The sequence below is a fragment of the Pteropus vampyrus genome, unplaced genomic scaffold, assembly GCF_000151845.1.
Source record: "Pteropus vampyrus isolate Shadow unplaced genomic scaffold, Pvam_2.0 Scaffold169, whole genome shotgun sequence".
Lineage (NCBI taxonomy): Eukaryota > Metazoa > Chordata > Mammalia > Chiroptera > Pteropodidae > Pteropus > Pteropus vampyrus.
In genome coordinates this window covers 2,790,415-2,812,181 of record NW_011888950.1, presented here as the reverse complement: position 1 = coordinate 2,812,181, position 21,767 = coordinate 2,790,415, and the positions used below count along the sequence as shown (strand labels likewise).

General features: G+C 38.9%; 1 protein-coding gene across 1 annotated transcript in view; it reads right to left on the bottom strand.

The window, feature by feature from the left end:
* Positions 1–2,937: 2,937 nt before the first annotated feature.
* The window catches only part of ABCA9 (ATP binding cassette subfamily A member 9), a 51,222-nt gene continuing 32,392 nt past the window's right edge, over positions 2,938–21,767 (bottom strand). The window contains exons 21-39 of the mRNA XM_011370410.2: positions 21,599–21,732; positions 19,336–19,473; positions 18,908–19,015; positions 16,786–16,959; positions 16,495–16,608; positions 15,625–15,744; positions 13,011–13,079; positions 12,447–12,538; positions 11,079–11,199; positions 10,338–10,455; positions 9,593–9,684; positions 9,079–9,239; positions 8,532–8,607; positions 8,364–8,458; positions 7,517–7,636; positions 7,200–7,340; positions 6,350–6,429; positions 3,691–3,746; positions 2,938–3,558 (exon numbers count right to left, since the gene is read on the bottom strand). Coding sequence (XP_011368712.1) covers positions 3,460–3,558; positions 3,691–3,746; positions 6,350–6,429; positions 7,200–7,340; positions 7,517–7,636; positions 8,364–8,458; positions 8,532–8,607; positions 9,079–9,239; positions 9,593–9,684; positions 10,338–10,455; positions 11,079–11,199; positions 12,447–12,538; positions 13,011–13,079; positions 15,625–15,744; positions 16,495–16,608; positions 16,786–16,959; positions 18,908–19,015; positions 19,336–19,473; positions 21,599–21,732 — 2,108 coding nt within the window. The 3' untranslated portion in view covers positions 2,938–3,459. The remainder of the gene's footprint in view (positions 3,559–3,690; positions 3,747–6,349; positions 6,430–7,199; positions 7,341–7,516; positions 7,637–8,363; positions 8,459–8,531; positions 8,608–9,078; positions 9,240–9,592; positions 9,685–10,337; positions 10,456–11,078; positions 11,200–12,446; positions 12,539–13,010; positions 13,080–15,624; positions 15,745–16,494; positions 16,609–16,785; positions 16,960–18,907; positions 19,016–19,335; positions 19,474–21,598; positions 21,733–21,767) is intronic.

Sequence of the window (21,767 nt, the reverse complement as noted above, 5' to 3'; positions counted from 1 at the left end):
TAAATTAGCCCAAAGAGGTAAAAGACTTGTGTTCAAAAATTATAAGACATTGAAGAAAGAAATTGAAGAAGATACAAATAAATGGAAACACATACCATGATCATGGATATGAAGAATTAACAATGTTAAAATGTCCATACTACTCAAAGCAATCTATAGATTCAATGCAATCCCTATCAAAATACCAATGGCATTATTCATAGAACTGGAAAAAATAATCCTAAATTTATATGGAACCGTAAAAGACTCTGAATAGCCACAGCAGTCTTAAGAAAGAGAAACGAAGTCGGAGGTATCACGCTACCTGATATCAAACTATATTACAAAGCTATAGTAATCAAAATAGCAGGGTACTGGCATAAAAACAGACATGTACATCAATGGAAAAGAACAGAGAGCCAGAAATAAACCCGCATCCATATGGTCAATTGATCTAGAACAAAAAAGGCAAGAATATACAATAGAGTAAAGACAGTCTCTTCAATAAGTGGTGTTGGGAAAACTGGACAGATATATGCAAAAAAAATGAAACTAGACCACCTTCTTATACCATATACAAGAAGAAACTCAAAGTAGATTAAAGATTTAAATGTATGACCCCAACCCATAAAACTCCTAGAAGACAACATAGGCAATAAACTCTCCAACATTGCTCTTAGTAATATTTTTTTTTCTGATATATCTCTTTGGGCAAGGGAAACACAAACATCAAACTAAAAAGGGTTTTCATAGCAAAGGAAACCATCGACAAAATGAAAAGACAACCTAATGAATGGGAGAAAATATTCACCAATGATACATCTGATAAGGGGTTAATACTCCAAATTTATAAAGAACTCACGCAACTTAACACCAAAAAAATTAACAATCCAATTAAAAAATGGGCAGAGGACCTGAATGGACATTTCTCCAAAGACATACAGATGGCCAATAGACATATAAAAAGATGTTCAACATCACTAATCATCAGAGAAATGCAAATTTAAACCACAATGACATATCACCTCACACCTGTCAGAATGGCTATCATCAGTAAATCAACAAACAACAAGTGTTGGTGACGCGGGGAAAAGGGAACCCTTGTGTACTGTTAATGGATTTGCAATTGATGCAGCCACTATAAAAAACAGTATGGAGTTTTCTCAAAAAATTAAAACCAGAACTACCTTATGATCTAGCAATTCCACTTCTGGTTACTTATCTGAAGAAATCCAAAACACTAAGTCAGAAAGATATATGCATCCTTATATTCATTGCAGCACTATTTACAATAGCCAAGCTATGGAAGCAACCTAAGTGCCATCAATAGACAAGTGGATAAAGAAAAAGTGGTACATATATACAATGGAATATTACTTAGCCATAAAAAAGAATAAAAAATTACCATTTGTGACAACATCGATGGACCTAGAGGGTATTATGCTAAGTGAAATAAGTCATCAGAGAAAGACAAATACCGTATGATCTCACTTATATGTGGAATCTAAAGCATAAAATAAATGCATGAAAAAAATAGAAACAGACAAAAAGATACAAAAAACAAACTGATGGTTGCCAGATGGGTGGGGCATTGGAGGGCCAGATGAAGAAGGTAAAGGGATTAATAAGTATAAATTGGCAGTTACAAAATAGTTACAAGGATATAAAGTATAGCATAGGACATACAGACAATAATATTGTAATAACTATATGTATGAAGTCAGGTGGGTACTAGAGTAATGCAGGGATCATTTCTTAAATATGTGTCTAACCACTATGCTGTGCACCTGAAACTAATATAAAATAATACTGAATGTCAGCTGTAATTGAAAAATTAAAAAAGAAAAAGGGGAATAAGAGGTTCAAATTTTCACTTATAAATTGTCATGAGGATGTGATATACAGCATAGGGAAGATAGCAATAATATTGTAATAGCGCTGTACGATGACAGATGGTTACTAGAGTTATCATGGTGCTTACTTTTTTAGGTATATAAATGTTGAATATCTATGGTGTACACCTGAAACTAATATAATATTGTATGTTAGCTATATTTTAATTTAAAAAAATTTTAAAGAAAAAAATAATTATATTGTGATGACTTCAAGTTGCTGTGTTTCTGACACCAAGTGCATATAAAATGTAACGACCCTGAGTTATAACAAAACATAAGATTTGGAACACTTTTCAAAATTGTATGAGAGATATTTATATTAAAAAATTTACAACTTGGTCATTTGAACTTACTACAATAATTAGGCTATGTTTAAGGCTACTTACCATAATAACTGGCTATGTTTAGGCTGCAAAAACAGTGTTTAGCTTCAAATCCTTGAGTCAGTCTAGTTGACACCATAACAATTAGAAGTTGATTATATAGTGTCTATTGTGTTCTTTAGTTTCACTTCCCAAAAGGTAACAGAAACTTGAAGAAACGTTCTTTATATCTTCATTGCAACCTCAATCCTGTGTTCAATACTGCTTGATGATAGCTTAAAGTAGTTGATAGCTTAAAGATAGCTTAAATCAGACAGACTTCTAGGTTTGAATTCTGGGTTCCTGTGACCTGTAACTTTGGAAAAGACATCTTTTCTAAACACCACTTTATTCATATACCTATATTAGATTTTTATTGCTGCATACCAAATTACCATAAACTTAGTGCCTTATGCAACAATGAAAGTAGATAACCGAAACTCAACTAAATATGAGTGTACAAGTAGATTGTGTTGATTTTAAAGTGTTTACAGTGTCATCCGTTAGATAAATCATAACATGAGAAATTAAGATGACATTTTAGTGCTTTGCCTAAAGGTAGATCCTTACATCATAAGAAAACATAAAACCAGAAATATGTTTCAAAATCGTAAGCAAGATATATATTTTTTCAACTTGATTATTCAAATTCTTACTGCAATTGTTTATTTTAAGAGGTTTCAAACTTTCTTTATGATCACAACAGTCAAAACATGGACTCTACAATCTAAAATCTGAAAAATGACAGAAAAGGAAAATCAGTAAATTAAGAAAAAGTAAAAAAAAAAGTGAATTACAAAAAGCAAATACTATGCCGCTGTGTAATCAATGAACTCTCTTCCCCTCCAAATCAGCATTGTCTTAATTTGTATTTCTATCACAAAGAAATTATCCAATATTTTGAAATTCAGAGAAAGAAAATTAAGCAAACTCTGTATCATCCTCAAAAACATAAACAATCCTATAATAAATGCATTTTTTACATTGTTTACTACTATATGAAACATGGGGTTTGGTTGCTGGTACATGAGCTCACAGTTTGGCTTCCTCATTATTCTCCCTGACTTTATTCCTTAGTCTCACTATAAGTAATATTATTGAGAAAAATGATATGAGTTTCAAAAGTACCTTGTACATATCTGAGATAAGGTATATCCATGCTATAAAATATTATCTTAAAAAAGAGTCACAAGCTTAAAGAGGAACACAGGCTATTAGGGGCTTCAAGGCTCTTCCTGTGGGAGCAGCTTCCACTTCACTGAGTGGTGAAGTTCATCATCAAAATCTTCCAGCTCCTGCTCCTTGGAGAGCTCCAGGAAAACCTATAACGGAGAAAAAATTTAAGAGAGAGGGGCGTCACACCACTTCCTGTAGTTCCAAGTGAGTGCAAAGACTATGCATTTATTACACATCTATATTCCATGGATGACATACAAATCTCTACACTGACCCACCTGCTCCAGGGTTGACTGTGAGAGGCTGTACTCCTCCAGGTCAAAGTTCTGTTTAACTGCACAAGGATGAACGTGTATTAGGAATTCATATGTTTTTTATTCAGAGAGTTTCACCAGTCATGTATAAAAAGTACATGCAACTAGATCTTAAATATAAAAGATAAGATAATAAATATCCTTGGAGTAAATATGAGAATGCAAATTCACTATCTAGTCCCGTAACACGATAGAAATATTCTCCCATTAGAGTTTGGGCAGAGGTATCACAAGACCAGAAAAAAACAACGGTTCCAGAGCATTTGTGTAGGATAAGCTAAGGGGCGGCTCCATCTGCACTGGAACACTACCACGTGCCCCACTACGTCTGTCCCCACTCTTCCCTACCCTGCTCTCTGCTCCAGAGACTGATTTAAGAGGCTCCTTCTGTGGCTTCCACCAGTGGCAGCCCAGGTGGAGGGACAGAAGGGGAGGCCAAGGCCTTTATTCCTTCACACCCTCTGTAACACCAGCTGTGTCCCTTGATTGAAAGTCACTGTTTCTCTCAAGGTGGCAAATTCTACATGACCACACGCCCACGTTCCAGTCACTGTTTTCTCTCTTAGTTCCTTTGGACTTAAGAATGATAATGCTTCTGTTGGTTTAGCCTCGGGGAACTGCAATGTTCCTTGCACCTTTACAAACAGTTGCTTTATAAACAAACCTTCCTTGAATTATCCCATTTTTGAGTTTACAATCTGTTACCAATCCGGACTGTGACTGAGATCCCAAATATGCAGACACGTAAGAGGAGGAAATCATGAGTGGAGAGGTAAGACTGGAAAGCCAGGTTATCTGATGCTGTGGTGGGGCTGGCCTACAATGTGGGGACATGGAGATGGGTCCTTGACTCACGTTTGGAAATATGTCAAGAAAAAACACTGTGGATGGCTGACAGTCCTGCACTTTCAACATTTAGAGAAGAATCTACCTGTTTCTCATAGACTGCAAAGTAGAAGGTACCCATAGAGGATCTTCTGGAAGGGTAAAGGAATTCCAAGAAGGGGCCGAGAGGCAGGAAGGTGTTCGCTAGAGACCAAGAGGACAAGGCATCACCCACCCAAGCAAGCTGTGGTCAGAGGCTACAGATAGGAAGGGAGAGGGAGTCTTCAAAAAACCCACAAACGCACCCCATGGGAGAAAAGTCCAGTGATTGTTCATCTCGACACAGAAGCCATGATGCCATAGCTCTAATGATCAAATCAAGCCTGGCTGCCATATTATCCCCCTCCCCGCCCCTTACACTCCAGCCTTGAGGGGCCTAAAACATCATCTTATGAGTAGAGGAGGGAACAGGGTAAGAAGAGAGATAAAACTGACTGTTCCACCTTCCTAGCTTTAAGTCTTCAAAACTGGGGCAAGGAGGGGGTACGAGAGGCTCCAGTTTTGCTGGCGTTTGCATTACCCAGAAGCCCTCTGGCGGTGTGGGAGAGTGAATCTACCCGGCAAGGAAGGCATAGTCACGGGGCATGCATTTTGTTTCCACGCTACTTGACCTAGCTCATGATTTCGATGAATGTATTGCAACTGAGGATGTCACTGTGCCTAACTTTACATGTGGAAAAATAAAAAGCTAGCTTATATTTCAATATTTTTCACTTTGTGTAATCTTCACATAATGAGTTAGGAAATGGATAAAAAGTTTTTTCCTCCTACATGAGAACTCCAGTTTCAGCAAATTAAAGATACTAGAAGGAATTTGAAGAGGGAGGGGACAGTTTCGAAAGCAGAAACACTGGAAGGCTCTTAAGAAGAGGCTTCATTGTATTGCAGGGAGGCAGCCTTCCTGGAGCATCTCCCTCTCTGCTTCTAATGAGCTATAAAACCCTTCCTGTTAGGGTTCCTGTTGTGGGAATCCTTTCCCCTGGAATGGCATAAAACTGAACAGAAGGCCAAAACGGTTAGTGTGAAAAATGGACCTGCAGACCATAGAGTGAAGGTGACCGACAGAACCAGAAAGTGAAAAGAAAACCTATCTGGGGCAACCTTAAGCTCGTCTCAAGGGGAAGAACCTCTTTAAGAAGTAGGATACCTGGGGCTTCTAATGACAGATGACAGGCAAAAAGTACAGATCAAAAGGAGGGGGAAAGTGTTCAGCTTTTTATCAGATTTCGTGCACTGATGTGACAGGCAGCAGCTTAGTCCACGATAGATCCATGCAGAATGCAAAAACAAAAATCTTAGATCAGAATCGAAGAGCCTAGGAACTTCCTGATCCGCGTCTAGCGCTGTCAGAGAGTACGCAGGCGCAAGACCAAATCTAGGCCCAGATGCCAATGGTCTCTTCCCTCCAGAGCCTCATTCAATCGGGGCCAGTTTTCTCAGCCTTGGCACTAATGACATTTTGTTCCAATCATTTTTTGTGGCGGGAGGGAGCTGACCTGTGCGTTGTAGGATGTTCAGCATCATCCCTGGCCTCGATCTATTAGATATCAATTGTACCCCCAATTCCACCCCTAGTCGCGGTAACCAAAAATATATCCGGATATTGCCAAATCACCCCTGGTTGAGAAACAATGGATTCATAATTAGTCTTAATAATTTACTTGTGGTATAATACCACAATTTTATGTTCACGTGCTTGCTGTAGTGGTTTTATGCAAGATCTGCATGTCGCTCTTACCTATCTCTAATTTGAAGAAAGCCTGCGATAAAGGTCGCACATCCTCCACGGGCAACTTATAGACCATCAGGGACGAGTACCTGCGAAGCAAAGAGTGAGGCTGAGCTCCAGGTGTCAAAGGCACAGCCACTGAGGGGTACACGCCTAAAATGGAGTGACGATGTCGACAACAACTGTTTACGTGTACACATCGGCACAGAAGGCCGCAGTGTGAATGCTCTTCAATCAACGAGAGGTCAATTTACTACAGCAGAAACATTAGAAGCCTTAAGAGAAGGCTCCATCTTACTTTAGGGAGGAACGGGGCCTAAAGGAAGGAAACCTGCAGCGTCTGGGTCTCACGAAGGGAAGAAGAGGGATTTCTTATCCTTTCTCATTAAGACAAGCATAGCCTTTAACTCAAAAGAACTAGGTTTACCTCCTGGCTCTACCACTAGTTATTCGGCATCATTTAACCACCCTGAGCCTCAAGTGCTGTTACTGATAATAACAGAAATGTTGAGAGACATCATTCGCTGAGCTTTGACTGATGCCTGGTACTGAGCATAAGCTTTATACAGGTGATCGCATTTACTAAGGATTTTACCCTTCAGAGAGGACCACTGAGAGGGACTAGGTACGTGCCTGTGTTGGTACGTATCTGGCACATCATAGAGCCCCAAATGCAGTTTCCCTTACAAGAATCTGCTTCCAAATCAGCATCCCTTGGATTTGGGCCTTTCTCTAGTAATTAAAGACAATTGTCATAAAGTTAAAAAAAGAGAGAGAAGATAAAGCTTTTACTTTTCATTGGCCATAACAGAAACACAAAACAAAGACCGAGATGAAACAGAACTCCACCTCTGTTTACCTTTCCTGCCGAGCAGCCTGGGGGAAAAGCCTGAGAATTTCACTGTGGAGGGGCTCCACCTGGCTAAGGGTCTTCACTTTCATCTCCAGCAGGTAATCCTTGCCAAATTTGCTTTTCAGGTGTTGGATAGAACCAATACATCTGGAGGGAGAGGATGAGGTCAATCAGGAAAAGGGAGAGAGAATGCTACTTACTTCTGGTGATTTTTCAGGTGGGACCGGGTAGAGCTCCAGCAGCCAGCTCCCCCCAGTGATAACCATGTGCAGGGAAATGTGGTTCGAACAGGCCATACCTGGGGGCCAAGTGCGGGCACCCACCTCAGCCTCCCGGACACCATGATGGCCACGCGGTCACACACGGCCTCGGCCTCGGCCATGTAATGGGTGGTCAGGAGGGCGCCCCTCTCCGTGTTTCTAAAGGTGGCCCGGATCGCTTGCCTAAAGTCAGGTCAAGGGAGATGTTTGCTGGTGGGAATGCTCGGGGCAGTGTGAAAAAAAGGTTTTTTAAACTAGTTTCAATTGGCACATATGAAACTATTAGTATATTCAGATTACACAAAGAAAAGAATTCGGAGGGACAATGGGCATGGTAGTTACCAAACTATTGATTAGGGTCTATAATTCACAGCACGGTTTGGGCTGTACGTAGAGAATGATAATGGGTAAAAGGTTGTTTAGAAAAATGCTGAATTTCAAGAATATTTCTGAGACGGCAATAGGAAGAAAGATAGAAAATGAGAACTTTTTAAAAAACCAGATAATAATGACATATACCCTAAAAATACACAATGTCAGATTTCAGAATATTCCTAAAATAATTAAAGACTACATTTTGGATTTGGCGTTTTTTCTTCCTCAAGAATTATATATCAGGTGAGGCTGCAGAAAACTTCAAAACTTAATACAGGTTGGTATGATTGCATATAAAAACGGGTCATATGAATACCCAGACGAGCTACGGTGACAATGAAATTTTTAGAGTATTAGATTGTTAGAATCTTTTTCTCAACAAAAATTGGCTGTGATAAACTATCAGATTTTCCCCTTTAGACATCGCTTTTCCTGATAATGCCCATGTCTCTCACTTTATAAGACAAACAGTTTTGAAGGTTGGTGGTTACAGGATTAACGAATTCACTTCGGGTCGCTCATGTTACGTCCTCACCACATCCGCTGCTGCCCCTCGGGGTCCATCCCGGTGGACGGCTCGTCCAGCAGCACCACCGGCGGGTTGCCCAGGATGCTCAGCGCGAAGCACAGCTGCAACCAGAGGAACAGCGCGTCTGGCACCGACCCGCGGGGGGCGCGGAGGAAGCCCGGGCCCCGGCCCTACCTTTCTCTTTATTCCCTCCGACAAGGCCTTCACCGGCCGCTTCTGCTGGTCCTGCAGCTGGAGCGCACCCACCAACCTGCAGGAGACAGTCAGTCGGTCAGGCTTCCGGACAGCGGGGGGAGCCGGGGGGAGAACGGGGCCGCACGGGGCCAGGATGGGGAGCAGAGCTCAGAAATGTGGTTCTGAGAACAGACGCCAGGCCATCCTAAAACTGACTTGGTTCGATCCCCCGCAAAAGATAGTTTTTTCTTTTAAAAGAATATAAGCACATGTCATGATCTCCAAATAGCTGTTCTGTGCTAGCTTATACCTCAAGTTTAGTATTGAGAAATTTTACCAACGAATAGTGACTTTTTTCTTTCCATGTTTAGTATGAGAAAAAAAGAATGACACTTTGAAATCAGGGGAAACAGTTTCTAACGGCCGATCCACCCAACGTGTTCTGGGCAGCATTTAGAGTGTCCGGACCTCAGTTTCCCAGGAAGGTCGTCACTCCCAAGCGTCTCCGGCACCCTCAGGCAGCGAACAGGTGTGTCCCCCCGTGTACCGTGTGATGGCGACAGCGGTGTCCGCTTTCCTCAGGCCTTTCACGGCGGCGAACACCTCCAGATGTTCCCTCACCGTCAGGTTGGGCCACAGCGCGTTCTCCTGAGGACAGTACCCCAGGAACCCCAGGTCGTCCCCCTCGCTGCTCCCCTTCAAAGTCACCTACACGAGAAGTTCATTCTCACATTCTGTCCAAGATTGTGTGTGTACGTGTATGTAAGTATGAATTTTAAAGACGTCCTTTTAAAGTTTCTCTTCTTCATTTGATAAAAGGCATAGTATAGATAACATGTAGCCCTTTTCAGCACCTCATAACTATTTTTGGAATTAGGGAAAAAAGTTTCTATTAATCCTCTTCATTCAATATATAAATTACATTGGTCATCTATGTATTTTTAAGATTGTCATCAATATTCATTGTAAAACATTTGATCAAGGCAGCATTAATGATCATATTTCTTTCTTTCTTTCTTTCTTTTTAATTAAATAACCGTATTTCTGTCTGCGTTACTGACCTGCCCTGAGGTTGGTTTTGTGTCTCCTGTTACCATCTGAATTGTTGTACTTTTACCAGCTCCATTGTGTCCCAACAGACCAAAAACTTCACCTGAAAGACAAAGCTATGCTCAGAACGACAGCTGCAAACGATTACAAGGACAGTAAAAACAAATGCCATTTGAGGGCTCAGCTTGTGTCGAACTGTATGTCGAACGCACTATGTACATTGTTTCACTTATTCCTCACACACACACACACACACAACCTGAGTGTTATTACTGCCTTCATTCAACAGGTGAGGAAACCAAGGCATGAAGAGGTCGTGCAGCCAGTAAGGGGCTGAGCTGGAATTGAAACGTTTTGATTCCAAAGCCCATTGCATTTAACTGACGCTTTCACAAAAGGTGCTGTTTGTTAGAAATGAAGCATGAGCCACGATGCCCCGACAAATTCCCTTCCGGGTAGCATTCCCTGTTGTGAAATTAGGTTTATTACTTAAAAAGCTGTAGCACCCTTTAACTTAAAGACAGCTTCCTTTCTGGTGGCTCCTGTTTGTTTGAACAGAACAGATAGAACTGTCTTCCTAGGCAAGGAAAAAACATTGTTCTAACTGAGCCTTTAAAGCAGGATGAATCAGCGACAGCCAGCTGATGAGTTGGCTGCTTTTTGTGTTTATCAATGGGGTGGCGGGGCAGATTTGGATAGTATTATTCCCTTCAAAAGACCTCATCTTCAGGTCTGAACAGAACTACTGTTTCCAACCTTTTTTAACACAAAAAGAGACGTTTCTTGTGGCCACTTTTTTCTTTTTCTTGGCAAAGCAGTTTTTCTTTTTTCCTGAATATTCCTTCCGTAGACAACTGGCCACGATGACTGGTTGCTGGAAAGAGAAATAAATAGCAACAGGGCTTGAATCCCACCTTGAAATGAGTGAGTGCTCCATACTCCCTCCGACCAAATCTTCCCCTATACAAAATCATGAATCAATTCAGTTTTTCTCCTAGAAACTACCATTTTAGGGTGAACTCTCTCCGTCTATATTTCTGCAGCAAAAGAACATTTGCACTAATCCTATGATTTGTGCTTGCCCTTCCATAGGAAATAGGAATTTAGACATTCATTAAACCAATAGGTCTAACAAATACACACACACACACACACACACACACACACACACACACACACCCTCAGATGAACTCTCTCCTCCAAGTTGTTTATAAAACTCACACAGCATTTCTCAGGTTTTGTCATGGTTAGCTTTACTCACCAAAACTATGACTCTGAAAAATAAATTAACGAGTGTATGTAGATGTGTGTGCGTGTTCTCTTATCTTTGTTGGAATGGCATATTTACTGAAGCTGAGTAATGAGCTGTATGTATAAGAGTGAAAGAAACTCAAAGTGTTTTTTTTTTTTTTTTTTTTCAAAAATTAAGATTAGAAAGTCGCCCGCTTTCTCTGACAGACCATAGTGCTTGACGGAATACGTTTTCCGAAGTGCTACCTCGCCAGAGGCTGCCGCGGTCACAGCATTCGCGGTTCTCGTCCTCTCCATCTGGACGTCTTCATCTTCCCCTTCCGGTTCTTCCGGGTTTGGGAGGACTTTACTGCTTCTTGGTGAAATTCTAAAATCCAACCAGGTTTCCAGTTGAAAAACTGGTCGCAGAAATAATGACCTTTATACCGCTATCGATTACTTGAATGAACTGAGTAACCGAGAGGATAATATAACCTCCATTTTTCTGCGCTACACTCTCTGCCTGGCAGACAGCCATTTCCGTCAGTGATTCAAAGGACACCACTTACACATCAACCTTGCTTTTTGCCTAAGTTTCATTCTTGTTGGTTGCGACTTCTTTTCGAAATAAGAAAATGGTACACACGCTCTGGCAAAAAAAAAAAAAAACTTAAGAGCAGGCTTTCATGAGAAAGGAATCTAGGAACTGTAATTTTGGCACAGTTGTTTTGGAATTCTGAAGGCTTTGTGAGAAGAATGGACCAAAACATTTGGAATCCGAAGTGTGTCCCAGAAAAGCCAAGGTGATATTATCACCAGTTCCTGAACACTGTCACTCCTGGGAACATGGGTCAGAATCACTCTCTCCTGACTGCTACCAATCTAATTCTTTCCTTCATCATCCCCCTGCCCCACTGACTACTCCTGATTCCTCATGCCATCCTAAACTGCTGATTTCCTAAAACATGGCTGTCATCTCATTGCTCCCTTGTTCCGTCACTTCCTTGCTTCCAGGGTCACTCGGTGACCTGTTAACATGTGCTTAGCTATAGATAGGCCCAGACTTGAGCTTGATTCGTGTTTTCTGAGTTAGGCAAGGTTTTCAAAACACACCTGTCTGTTTCGTATTGTGTAATTTGCAAGATCCTCCCTATGGTTCCCTATCCCAAGACCCTCCAATATCTAGTTTCATGTTAATTTTCCCTTAGCCTCCAATATTAGCGTTCAAGTTCCTTCCAGCTGCCTTCTTGAACCTATAGGAAGGTAGCATTTATTCCAACTTTTGTCATTTTCCTCAGACTACTGTTCCTTTCTAAATGGGCTATGCTTATCGAATTGCTTCTCTATACTTACCCATTATTTTTAAGATACTACTTCTTTGTAGATAACTTTCTTCTCCTATGTCAGTGACATGGCCTGCCTTAATTTTTCAGTGTCTTATGTGTGCTAATGTGGTTTCTCTCACTAGATTACAATATTATTAAAGTACCAAGAATTATAATTTTGTATCCTATACAGCCTCTTAAAAAACAATCCTGTACAGTACTATTTGCTCAATTAATGTAAGTATATTAAAATGTCTTTAAACAATGAATATTGAAATAAAATGTCAAATTCTATTTGAGTTCTCTCAACCTGAACACAGGATCCTTTCTCATTGATTTCTTCCTGAAGTTTGTTTCCAGACATCGTAGCACAAAAACGAAAACGAAAAATTGAAGGTAAGGCTAGGGAGAGAAAAAGACAATCAACATTAGCATGACCATGAAAACAGTTTTCATGTTGCAACTGTTTTAAGGAGTTTGATCACATATAAAGATAGATTTGATATCATTTTTACAAGATTGAAAGACAAAGACAATGTATTCAATCCTCTATGAAACTCCCAGAGTGAACGTCACTGCTTTTCGGAGAGACCATGACAGAAATAATAGCAGAATGTTGATTCTAGCATTATTCACACCATTGACAGTGTGGGCTTCACACTCATTGTCAGATGATCATTGTAAAGATAGTGGTCCAGAGTTTAAAGCCTCTGTTGGCATGTGTGTGTGTGTGTGTGTGTGTGTGTGTGTGTGTGTGTTTTCAGATGCCTACAGTGCCGAATTTTTAAGCGCCAAAATTAAAATTTTAATTTAATGCAAAGCGTACAAATGTGTCCCCTTAAGCACGAACATTTAAATGGAAATGTCTTCTTACTATTAGCAGTGCCAGATATAAAATATAATGCTCTGAAGATCCTACATAATCCATGGAGTCAGGAGAAATCTGTAAAATGAGGAAAAAGTGTGTTTAGATGAATCTTCATCTGCTCGTGCATCTCATCTCACGTAAGATAAATTAACGCCCATTAAATGACCTCGCCAGCCTTCTACATAATTCTCACTTGTGATTCAGGTAAAGGTCCATTTCTGACTGTGCAGTGTATCTTCCTTGCTTCTGGTGTCATGTGGAACTCTGTTAAGCTGTTGCTTAGCTATAGGTCCAGATGCTTTTACGTTTAACACTGAGTGAGCAGGATTCAACTTCCGAGGAGAATCCTCGGTGGTGCTGGCAGACCCTTTGAAGCCGTGGGCGAGACTTGTCTTAAGACAACCCTCTCCCCTAACTTCACATTCCTTTCTCTCTGCATCTGCGCTCCATCCCTCTCTTCTTCCCCGAGAGCCCAATAACCATTACGTTGCTCTGTCCATTGCTACACACTCTTGAGAAAAACCGTGAAAATCCCTCATGCTGAAGACAAAGCCCTTCACCTGGAGTTTTGCATGCATACACCTGAGTGCACAGTTTCCATAAGATTTACAGTACATTCTAAAACATCCCCAACTCTTTAGTGAATAAAGAGTACAGAGCCAATTTTGTTTCTTAAGCTATATTTCCCAAGACTTTTTTTTCTGAGCAACTTTAAACTGATGTAGAATCTCAAACATCACAGCCATTTAAACCTAAATTTTTTTTTTTTTTTTTTGCGTTACGGGATGATTTGCCAGTATCCTGATATCATTTCAAGTGACCTTGTTCTCCTAAGTGCTTTGGTCATTTCCAAAAACTGTACCAGATCCAAAAGCAACTTCCGGGGGGTCCCGATCTTTGCCCTATCTGCCACCACATTTTATTTTTTTCAGTTTTCTTACTCTAATAGTCTTGCTCCATAATTTGGAGTTGGTGAACCTCCAACCCACCGATCCCATCACTCTTCACAGTCCATAAACCCCCTCAGTTCCTTCACTTCTTCCTTCCCCGGCTTGGAATCCATGGTTCATTGTTATAATTCCTCTTTATACAGAACTGCTGCTTCCTTATCCTTTTCTTTGTCAGACTCATCTTGAAACATTAACTGTGGTTGAACCCAACCTTCCACTTGCCCTGGACTGCATCTGAGAAGCTGACTGTGATAACGGAAACACTCGACTTAGCTGACTTCATGGGGAAAACAGGAGAGGGGGTCCTTTAGCCTTGCCTGGCAATTCTGCTGACTTTCTCTCTTAAATAGTATTTTATATCTTTTCTTCTCTCCTCAAAATCCCAACAGGTCTCTTCACCTCACTCTTACTTCATGACTTCACCGCTATCCCTAAAAAAGTAGAATCGGTCAAAGACGAATCATTGCATCTTTTTCCCATCAAGCCACTCAACTATCTGCCTCTGTATTCACATAATCTGGTCACGGTCTTGACAAATAGATGAAACGTTCCTATTTTATGAAAGTTAAACCTCTGCTTGTGTACAGTGTGCTATTTTTTCTCAGCTCTTCCAACACGTGGCATCATAGGTACTCCAGCTCTCTTTTCATCAGAAATGTCTCCCATATCATCATAGTATCTCCTGTCTTAAACAAAAATCTGTTCTCCCCATGTACCTATTCTACTATTCCATCTCTCTGGTACCCTTTTTAGCAAAACTCCTAGAAATACATGTTCATACCCTCTGCACTACCTCTTCAGCACATTCTCTACTGTGTTCACTCTTATTAGGTCTTTGTGTTCACCCTTTCAGTGAAATTTGTCTTATTGATATCACCAAGGATTTATATGCAGTCAAATCCAATGGTATCTTCTCAGCTGTCAACTTTTTAGACTTCTCATTTTGACGGTTGAATCACTCCCTTTTGGAAACATCATTGCCACCTGGCAAACATACTTATATATTGATATTTTAAGTGTCTGAAGAGAGTTTCTGAGAAGAGATTCTGGTACATGACAGTCCCCTACTTTTTCTTCTGCCTAACAGGTTCCTTTTCAAACTGATTTGCTGACTCTTCCTCTTCCCAATCTTTAAATTTTGGAGTTCAAGGCCGTTTTTTCTTTCTAACTATGTTTACTATGTAGGTTATATTATTTAATTCCATGGCTTTAAATATGACTTATATGCTGATGAATCTCAAGTATTTAGCTTCAGTCCCAAACTTGATATAACCCTACATACTGAATTTTAGATTCATATGTCTAACTGGCTACTTGATATTTCCCATTGCATGTCTATGAGGAGGCTTAAACCTAACATGTCCAAAATTAACAGAAAAAGGGCATCTCATCAGCCTCTCAGTAGGGTCATTTATTCCCAGGAGTGAGGGTTATCGTGAGAACTCTAAAATTCTACTACTACGGAGCTGACTTTAACCTTCACAAACCAAGGCAAGACTTCCTACCAAACGAGAACATGATTTTTGCCTATGGTAAGTGAATTAGCTTTAAGAAAACAGAGATCTCAAACTCTGTACAGCTAAGGAGTCTACCTACGCTTTTACAATATTCAAGGCTGTCTTCAGTGGCAACACATTTCATGGCCCCAGGACAGGAGTGAAATTACTTACCTCAGAAAAAATGAATAGAGAGCCAATCAGTGTGAACGGTGGTATTAATATGGTGCAGGGAAATAGCCCTACAAATTCATATTCATTTATATCAGTAGCAACTATCGAGAAGATGGTGATCTGAAATGAAAACACAGTATAGCTTCACTAAAATGTAACAAGCTGAATTTTTGAATGTTTTTCAAGATAGTGGGAATGCATCTCGTAAATGTTCTTATTTTAATTTCCATGTCACTCCTTCAAGCCAGTGCTGCCATCATATTTTTCTTTTTCTCTGCAATTGGAGTATGTCACAATTCTGTATTGGACGGAGTATGAAAATTTTCAGACACAACAGGGTCTCTCAAATTCAGTGTACATACAAATCGGTGAGAGTTCTTGCTAAATTCACATTCCGACAATGGCAGTGAAGCTGGGACATGTCAAACAGACTGGAGGAATCTTGAGTCTAAAGGACATGTCCAGCTTTCGGGTATGAGGAATTATCTGCGTAGATTACACTGTAGTTACGTGATATATTAAGAGACAAAGAAGAATAGGATTGAGGAAAGGATTATATTTTAGATATGTGATCATCAAGGTGTTTTTTAAATATTCAAGTAAAATTATAAGTGGCCCATTGAAGGTAGATGTCTCTCATTCATGGCATAGTTAGACCTGGAGATATGTCTGAGCTCATAGTTTATAAATGGTGTACACCTATATAAACAGTACATTTTATCTACATCTATGATTATCATAGAGTAATTAGAATTTTCTAGAGAGTAATATTAATCTACCATCTGCTTGATATAAAGATTAAAATATATGTTCTCAAAATTATTTAAAGTGGTTCAGAAGTGAAATAATACACACTATATTCATACTTACAATTAAGAAAAAAAACGACCAAATACCACTATTTTTTCTCCCATTGCGAAAAATGAATGAAATCACGTATGTCAAGAAAATAAGAGATGAGACATATCCAATACTACACAGGATCTGAAAATAGAATATTAAGGTTGGGTAAGGTAAATGTATCTAGGAAAGTAAATAAACCTCAACTTTCCAAATTATGCTATAACAAAAGTAATTTGAAGTTCTTTGGTTTAAGATGAATAATATTACAGCATTCATTAAAATAATCTAATAAAACCATCTCATAATTTTTACACTTACCTGAATTAACAGGTTTTGAATTATAAACATAATTTCATCCGGGTTAAAAATGTAATCCATTATTTGCATGAGAAGGAGGATCAAGAAGTACAGTGGACTGTCTACCAGAGCCTGCCCGAACCAGTAAGCTGAAGGATAGAGGCCTGAAATCCACAGCTGGGAGTGAGTTTTTTTCTAATTAAAAAACCAAACAAAACAACAACATCAACAACAACAACAACAACAACAACAAAAAATAGAAGAGTCATCGAAAGGTCGTGATAGCTGAAGCTGAGAAATTACAAATATGTAGTCACAAAAACGTTCACGTTTCTCTATGTCCCTTTTATATATTATACTGATTTGTTAAATGGGTTTCACTTGCCACACTCCTGCTTCAGGGGTATTAATAATGCTGTAAACCATATGACAACTTCATCATCTGAAGGGAAAACACACCAACATAATAATGAGCTTGCATTCCACCACAGCGACTGGGCATTGCCTCAGTGAGAAGATACCCATTCCTTTCTTTCTAAAGCTACTCTTCCCTTTGATACCATGAAGACCTGCAAGATGTACAAAGATTCCGAAGGTGCAGGTTTACGATTTCCTGTAGGATTGATAAATTCTATGCTGAAGGTAAATAGTGCATTTATAATTGGCATTTAATTTGGAGTCTAAGAAATAATCATCTAACTTGTTAGTTTCATTAAGAATTCTTTAGGTCAGCATAAGAAGACTTCCGTTAAAATGTTAGACTTCCTGTCTAGAAGTAAACCATACTTTTCATTATTACATATGGAAACTCATAAGTGGACTTAAATTTTGTGGCCCACTACTGGCCGTATTGTTGCAGTGATCATCTTAACGCAAGCTCTTAAAACATAACTTGGACTTTTCTAACAGTAAAGCACAAAAACAATTACAATTTTAAATCTAAAATTGAGTGTACATAAAGAGATGAATTAAGGAAAAAGTTGGAATGCAGATAAATATTCTGGAGAGGAGAGTTCATTTGGAAGGAAGCAGGAGAGGGAAAGATAGTGAAGACACATTAGAGAGCTGACATTTCATATTCATTCATTTGCTCAATGTATATTTACTGTGCATGTACCATGTGCCTGGCTTTGTGTTGATCATGGAGCTCTTAGGGAGTTTAGTGTGCAGAGGGAAAGGAGACAAAGGTGATATGCAAATAATTAAATTAACGATCAAAATTATTAAAATTAAAAATGAAGGAAGTAAAAGTAAAAGTGTTAAGAAGGTTAAGGGTCACGTGAGAGCCTTTAGAAAAGAGATGAATTGTAGTTAGGGGGTCAGGTCAGTATGGGGGTTCGTTTGCAAAAGGGTGAGTGAGGGTCTAAGCAATGAGTTATCCAGGCAACAATTCGGGAGCACTGCAGGCAGAGAGATCAGCAGGAGAGAAGTGAGGAGAGCTGATGTTCCGGGGAAACTGGAAAGAAGCCATTATGGCTGGACACGGTTATCAAGATGCTAGTGGCATTGGATCAAAGTGGAGAGAAACACCTGGGTCCAGATCATGCATGGCTTTTCAGGCTCTGGTGAGTATTTCATTCTTGCTCCTTAGTTTATGGGGAAACACTGAAGGGATTTAGGCAGGTAATTAAGATGGTCAGATTTGTGTTTTTAAGATATTGCTGTGTCACATTGTGTAGGAAACAGATAAGAAGACAAATGAGAACCCATAGTGAGCAGTTAGGAAGGCTGTTGTGCTCATCCAGAAAAGAGATGACAGTGGCTCTGCCTGGAGGAAGTGCTGTGGTGAGTCATTTAGGGCTTTTAACTGAGTAACTTTGCTACCATGCAGGAAGTGGAAACCATCATTGAGAGATGGGATGTCAGTGGGTGTCCAGAAATAAAACTGTACATGACATACCAGATAAAATTGCCATTTCCTGTTAGATGATATCATCTAAGCTGTCCTTCCTGAAGTCTCACATTCGTTTGAGAAAAATGGCATGCTCTTTCTATTTGCCAAACTTTTATTAAAATGCTTGATCGTTCATTGTTTCAGGCACATAAATTAGGTGTATCGCTTACATATGAATTTATGGTCATAAGATGGGGAAGGGCTCTCTGCGTATTAAGAACACGTCAAGAGTTTGCTAACTTTTCTTACTTTATAGTCACCGATGCTGCTCATCGCAATGTAAGGAGTAAAACAAGCTGCCACAGGTATCCAGAAGAAGGCATTACTCATGTACCCATACTCATCAGAGGTGTGCTCCTGAAATCACGTAGAAGAGCATGAGTTGATTGGGTATACCGTTCATTTGTACTTTCTTAACTAAATCACTCAAATAAATCAGCCTGACCCCCGGAAGTACTTCCCCAGTTTCTATTTGCAACATCTTATCCACATTCATTTTCAATCATGAGTCGCAATGACTTGGACACCTTGAACATGCATCCTGATTTTCTTTTGAAGAAGCAAACACTACCAGGTTGTATGAATCAGCTAAGGATCCACAGTTAATAACTTGTGAGGTAAGTATTTTCTTGAAAAATTCTTATGGCTCAGGATAAGTGAGATAACATTATACTTACTTCAAAATATGTGCTTCTGTCAGTCTGAATGTGTTCTGAAGAATTCAAAATTCCAAGTAGCCCATTGCTAATGATATCCATGAGGACAGGAAAGCAATTCAGCCTTTTGGTATTACATGCTATTGAAAACCTGTGATCCTAAAATAAAACCAATATGCATTCTAAATCCTCAGAAAGCCAATACAAAATTTAATGAAAAAATACGGTAGAAAATCATTCATATTATCTACAATACAATAAAGCTAAAGCACTGAATGCGATTAATATTACCATCACCATCACTAATATTATTTGATTGTCTTAATATACTGCAAGAAATCTAGTGTTTTGGTCTTTACTGACCATAGCATCAGCTATGTTGCTATTTGTGCCTAAACACTGGCAAAACAAAATAGCTCACATGATCTTTAGCAGCAACACTAGAAAACTCCATAATGCAACCTCACTTCAACATGCAGTAGGTTTTGTCTCAAAATGTGATACATTCATTTTATAACTGAAGAATGTATGGATACTCAGAAGGCAGGAGGCAAGCATCTGTTGCAACAAAAACATAAGTTTTCAAAATACTGAGCTCTCAATAGCAATGTTGCATGGAAAAATGTCTTTTAAAATGACATTTTATATTATAATAACTATGTATAGTACCAGGTGGGTACTAGACTAATCGGGGGGGGGGATTACATTGTAAATTATATAAATGTCTAACCACTATGCTGTACACCTGAAACTAATATAAAATAATATTGAATGTCAACTCTAATTGAAAAATAAAAATTAAAAATAGAAAATAAATAAAATGACATTTTAAAATCATTTCACAATATATGGAAGTAATTATGCTGTACATCTTAAACTTATAAGGTGCTGGGAATTATATCTTCATAAAACTGGGAAAAAACAGTAAAAATGATTATATACATGTAAAATATATATTAAGCACATATTACGAACATAATTATTTCTCCTCCAAATAAAAACAATATGAGTAAATTTTTATCTATATTAGCTAAAATGTGGGCAAGCTTTGAGCATACATTTTTACAATCACAAATAAAATAAGTGAATTTTGTCTAACCTATTTACTTAAGGCAATGTTTATTGATATTAAGGGTGCCGTTTTTATGAATTATTTTTCTGCGTATACTAGAAACTAACCTAATTAAGACATATCAAGGACTAGCTCGATCAAAGGCAATTTCTGATTTTATTTTTCACCTAGAAATTATTTCTGAAAATGAACACTGACAAGCTGCAAATGGTCAAGCTTTGTGACACTGAACTACTGATTTGTACATTTAACATTGTCTGCTCATCTTTTTCCATTCATTTACTACAAGGATCTCTATCCAAGCTCCTACAGGGTCTAAGCAGATAATATAAATGAATGAAGCAGTATGGAGATACAGCAAACTGAAAAGTCTGGGTATAAACAGGGCAACTGTTCTCCTATCCTAACTGCAGACTGCCAGAATTGGCATATAAAGGAATTTTTCAAGAGAAGCCAGAAATTTAAATTTTGAAGTGAAATATACCAATCTTCGACATTGCCAAAGAAGGTAGTCCTTCTCAAACTTTAATGAGCCTGCTGCTCCTCTGCAGAGTCTCTTGTTAAAGTGTGGATCCTGACTCAGTGGGTCTGGAGTGAGGCCTGAGTTTCTGCATTTCTAACAAGCTCCTAGCTGATCCAATGTTACCAATTCATGAAACACACTTTGCAGGAAATTAAGGCTTTTTAAAAAGCATCAGATAACTGAGCATCGATATTTATCTAAAGATTTGACCTTCTGTGTAAAGTTTAGCAGGTAGAACTTGAGCTTTTGTCCCCATGAAAACCACACAAAAATCTACTGTAAAAAATTAAGAGTTAATATTTATATTTAGTAGCCAGAGCTGAAGTTCACAATAGATATTAATCAAATTTATATTTGGAGGATTCATCAAAATGTCATTTGAGCTGATATCTTTTTGAGAATAAGATTTAAATTAATGATTGGAATGGAATACAATTGCTAATAAGATTTAAATTCGTTATTGATTATAGCTGCATATACAATGTAATAAGGAACAAAATCAAACAGTATTTTGTTATATGCAGTTATATGGAGGCTGTGGGCAAATAATTACAATCCAGCTTCTCTAAAAAAGAACTATTCCATCTGTTTGTGTCAAATTGGCCTTTTACATTAGTTGATATGTATTATTCAAATTTCGTGTTTATACTCCACCTTTGGTGAGCTGTAGCAATTGGAGCCCAACATACCTTGTCATCACCTGACACCGTGATGGCACCATTGTATGATGACTCGTTTGGGCCATATCTAGTTCCAAAAGCATCCACTTCCAAAGCTATGTTCTGTTGCCTCAGTGAATGTATAAAGTTTTCAATGCTTGACCCTACCATGAAAGTAAAGATCAAAAGAAGCAAAAAT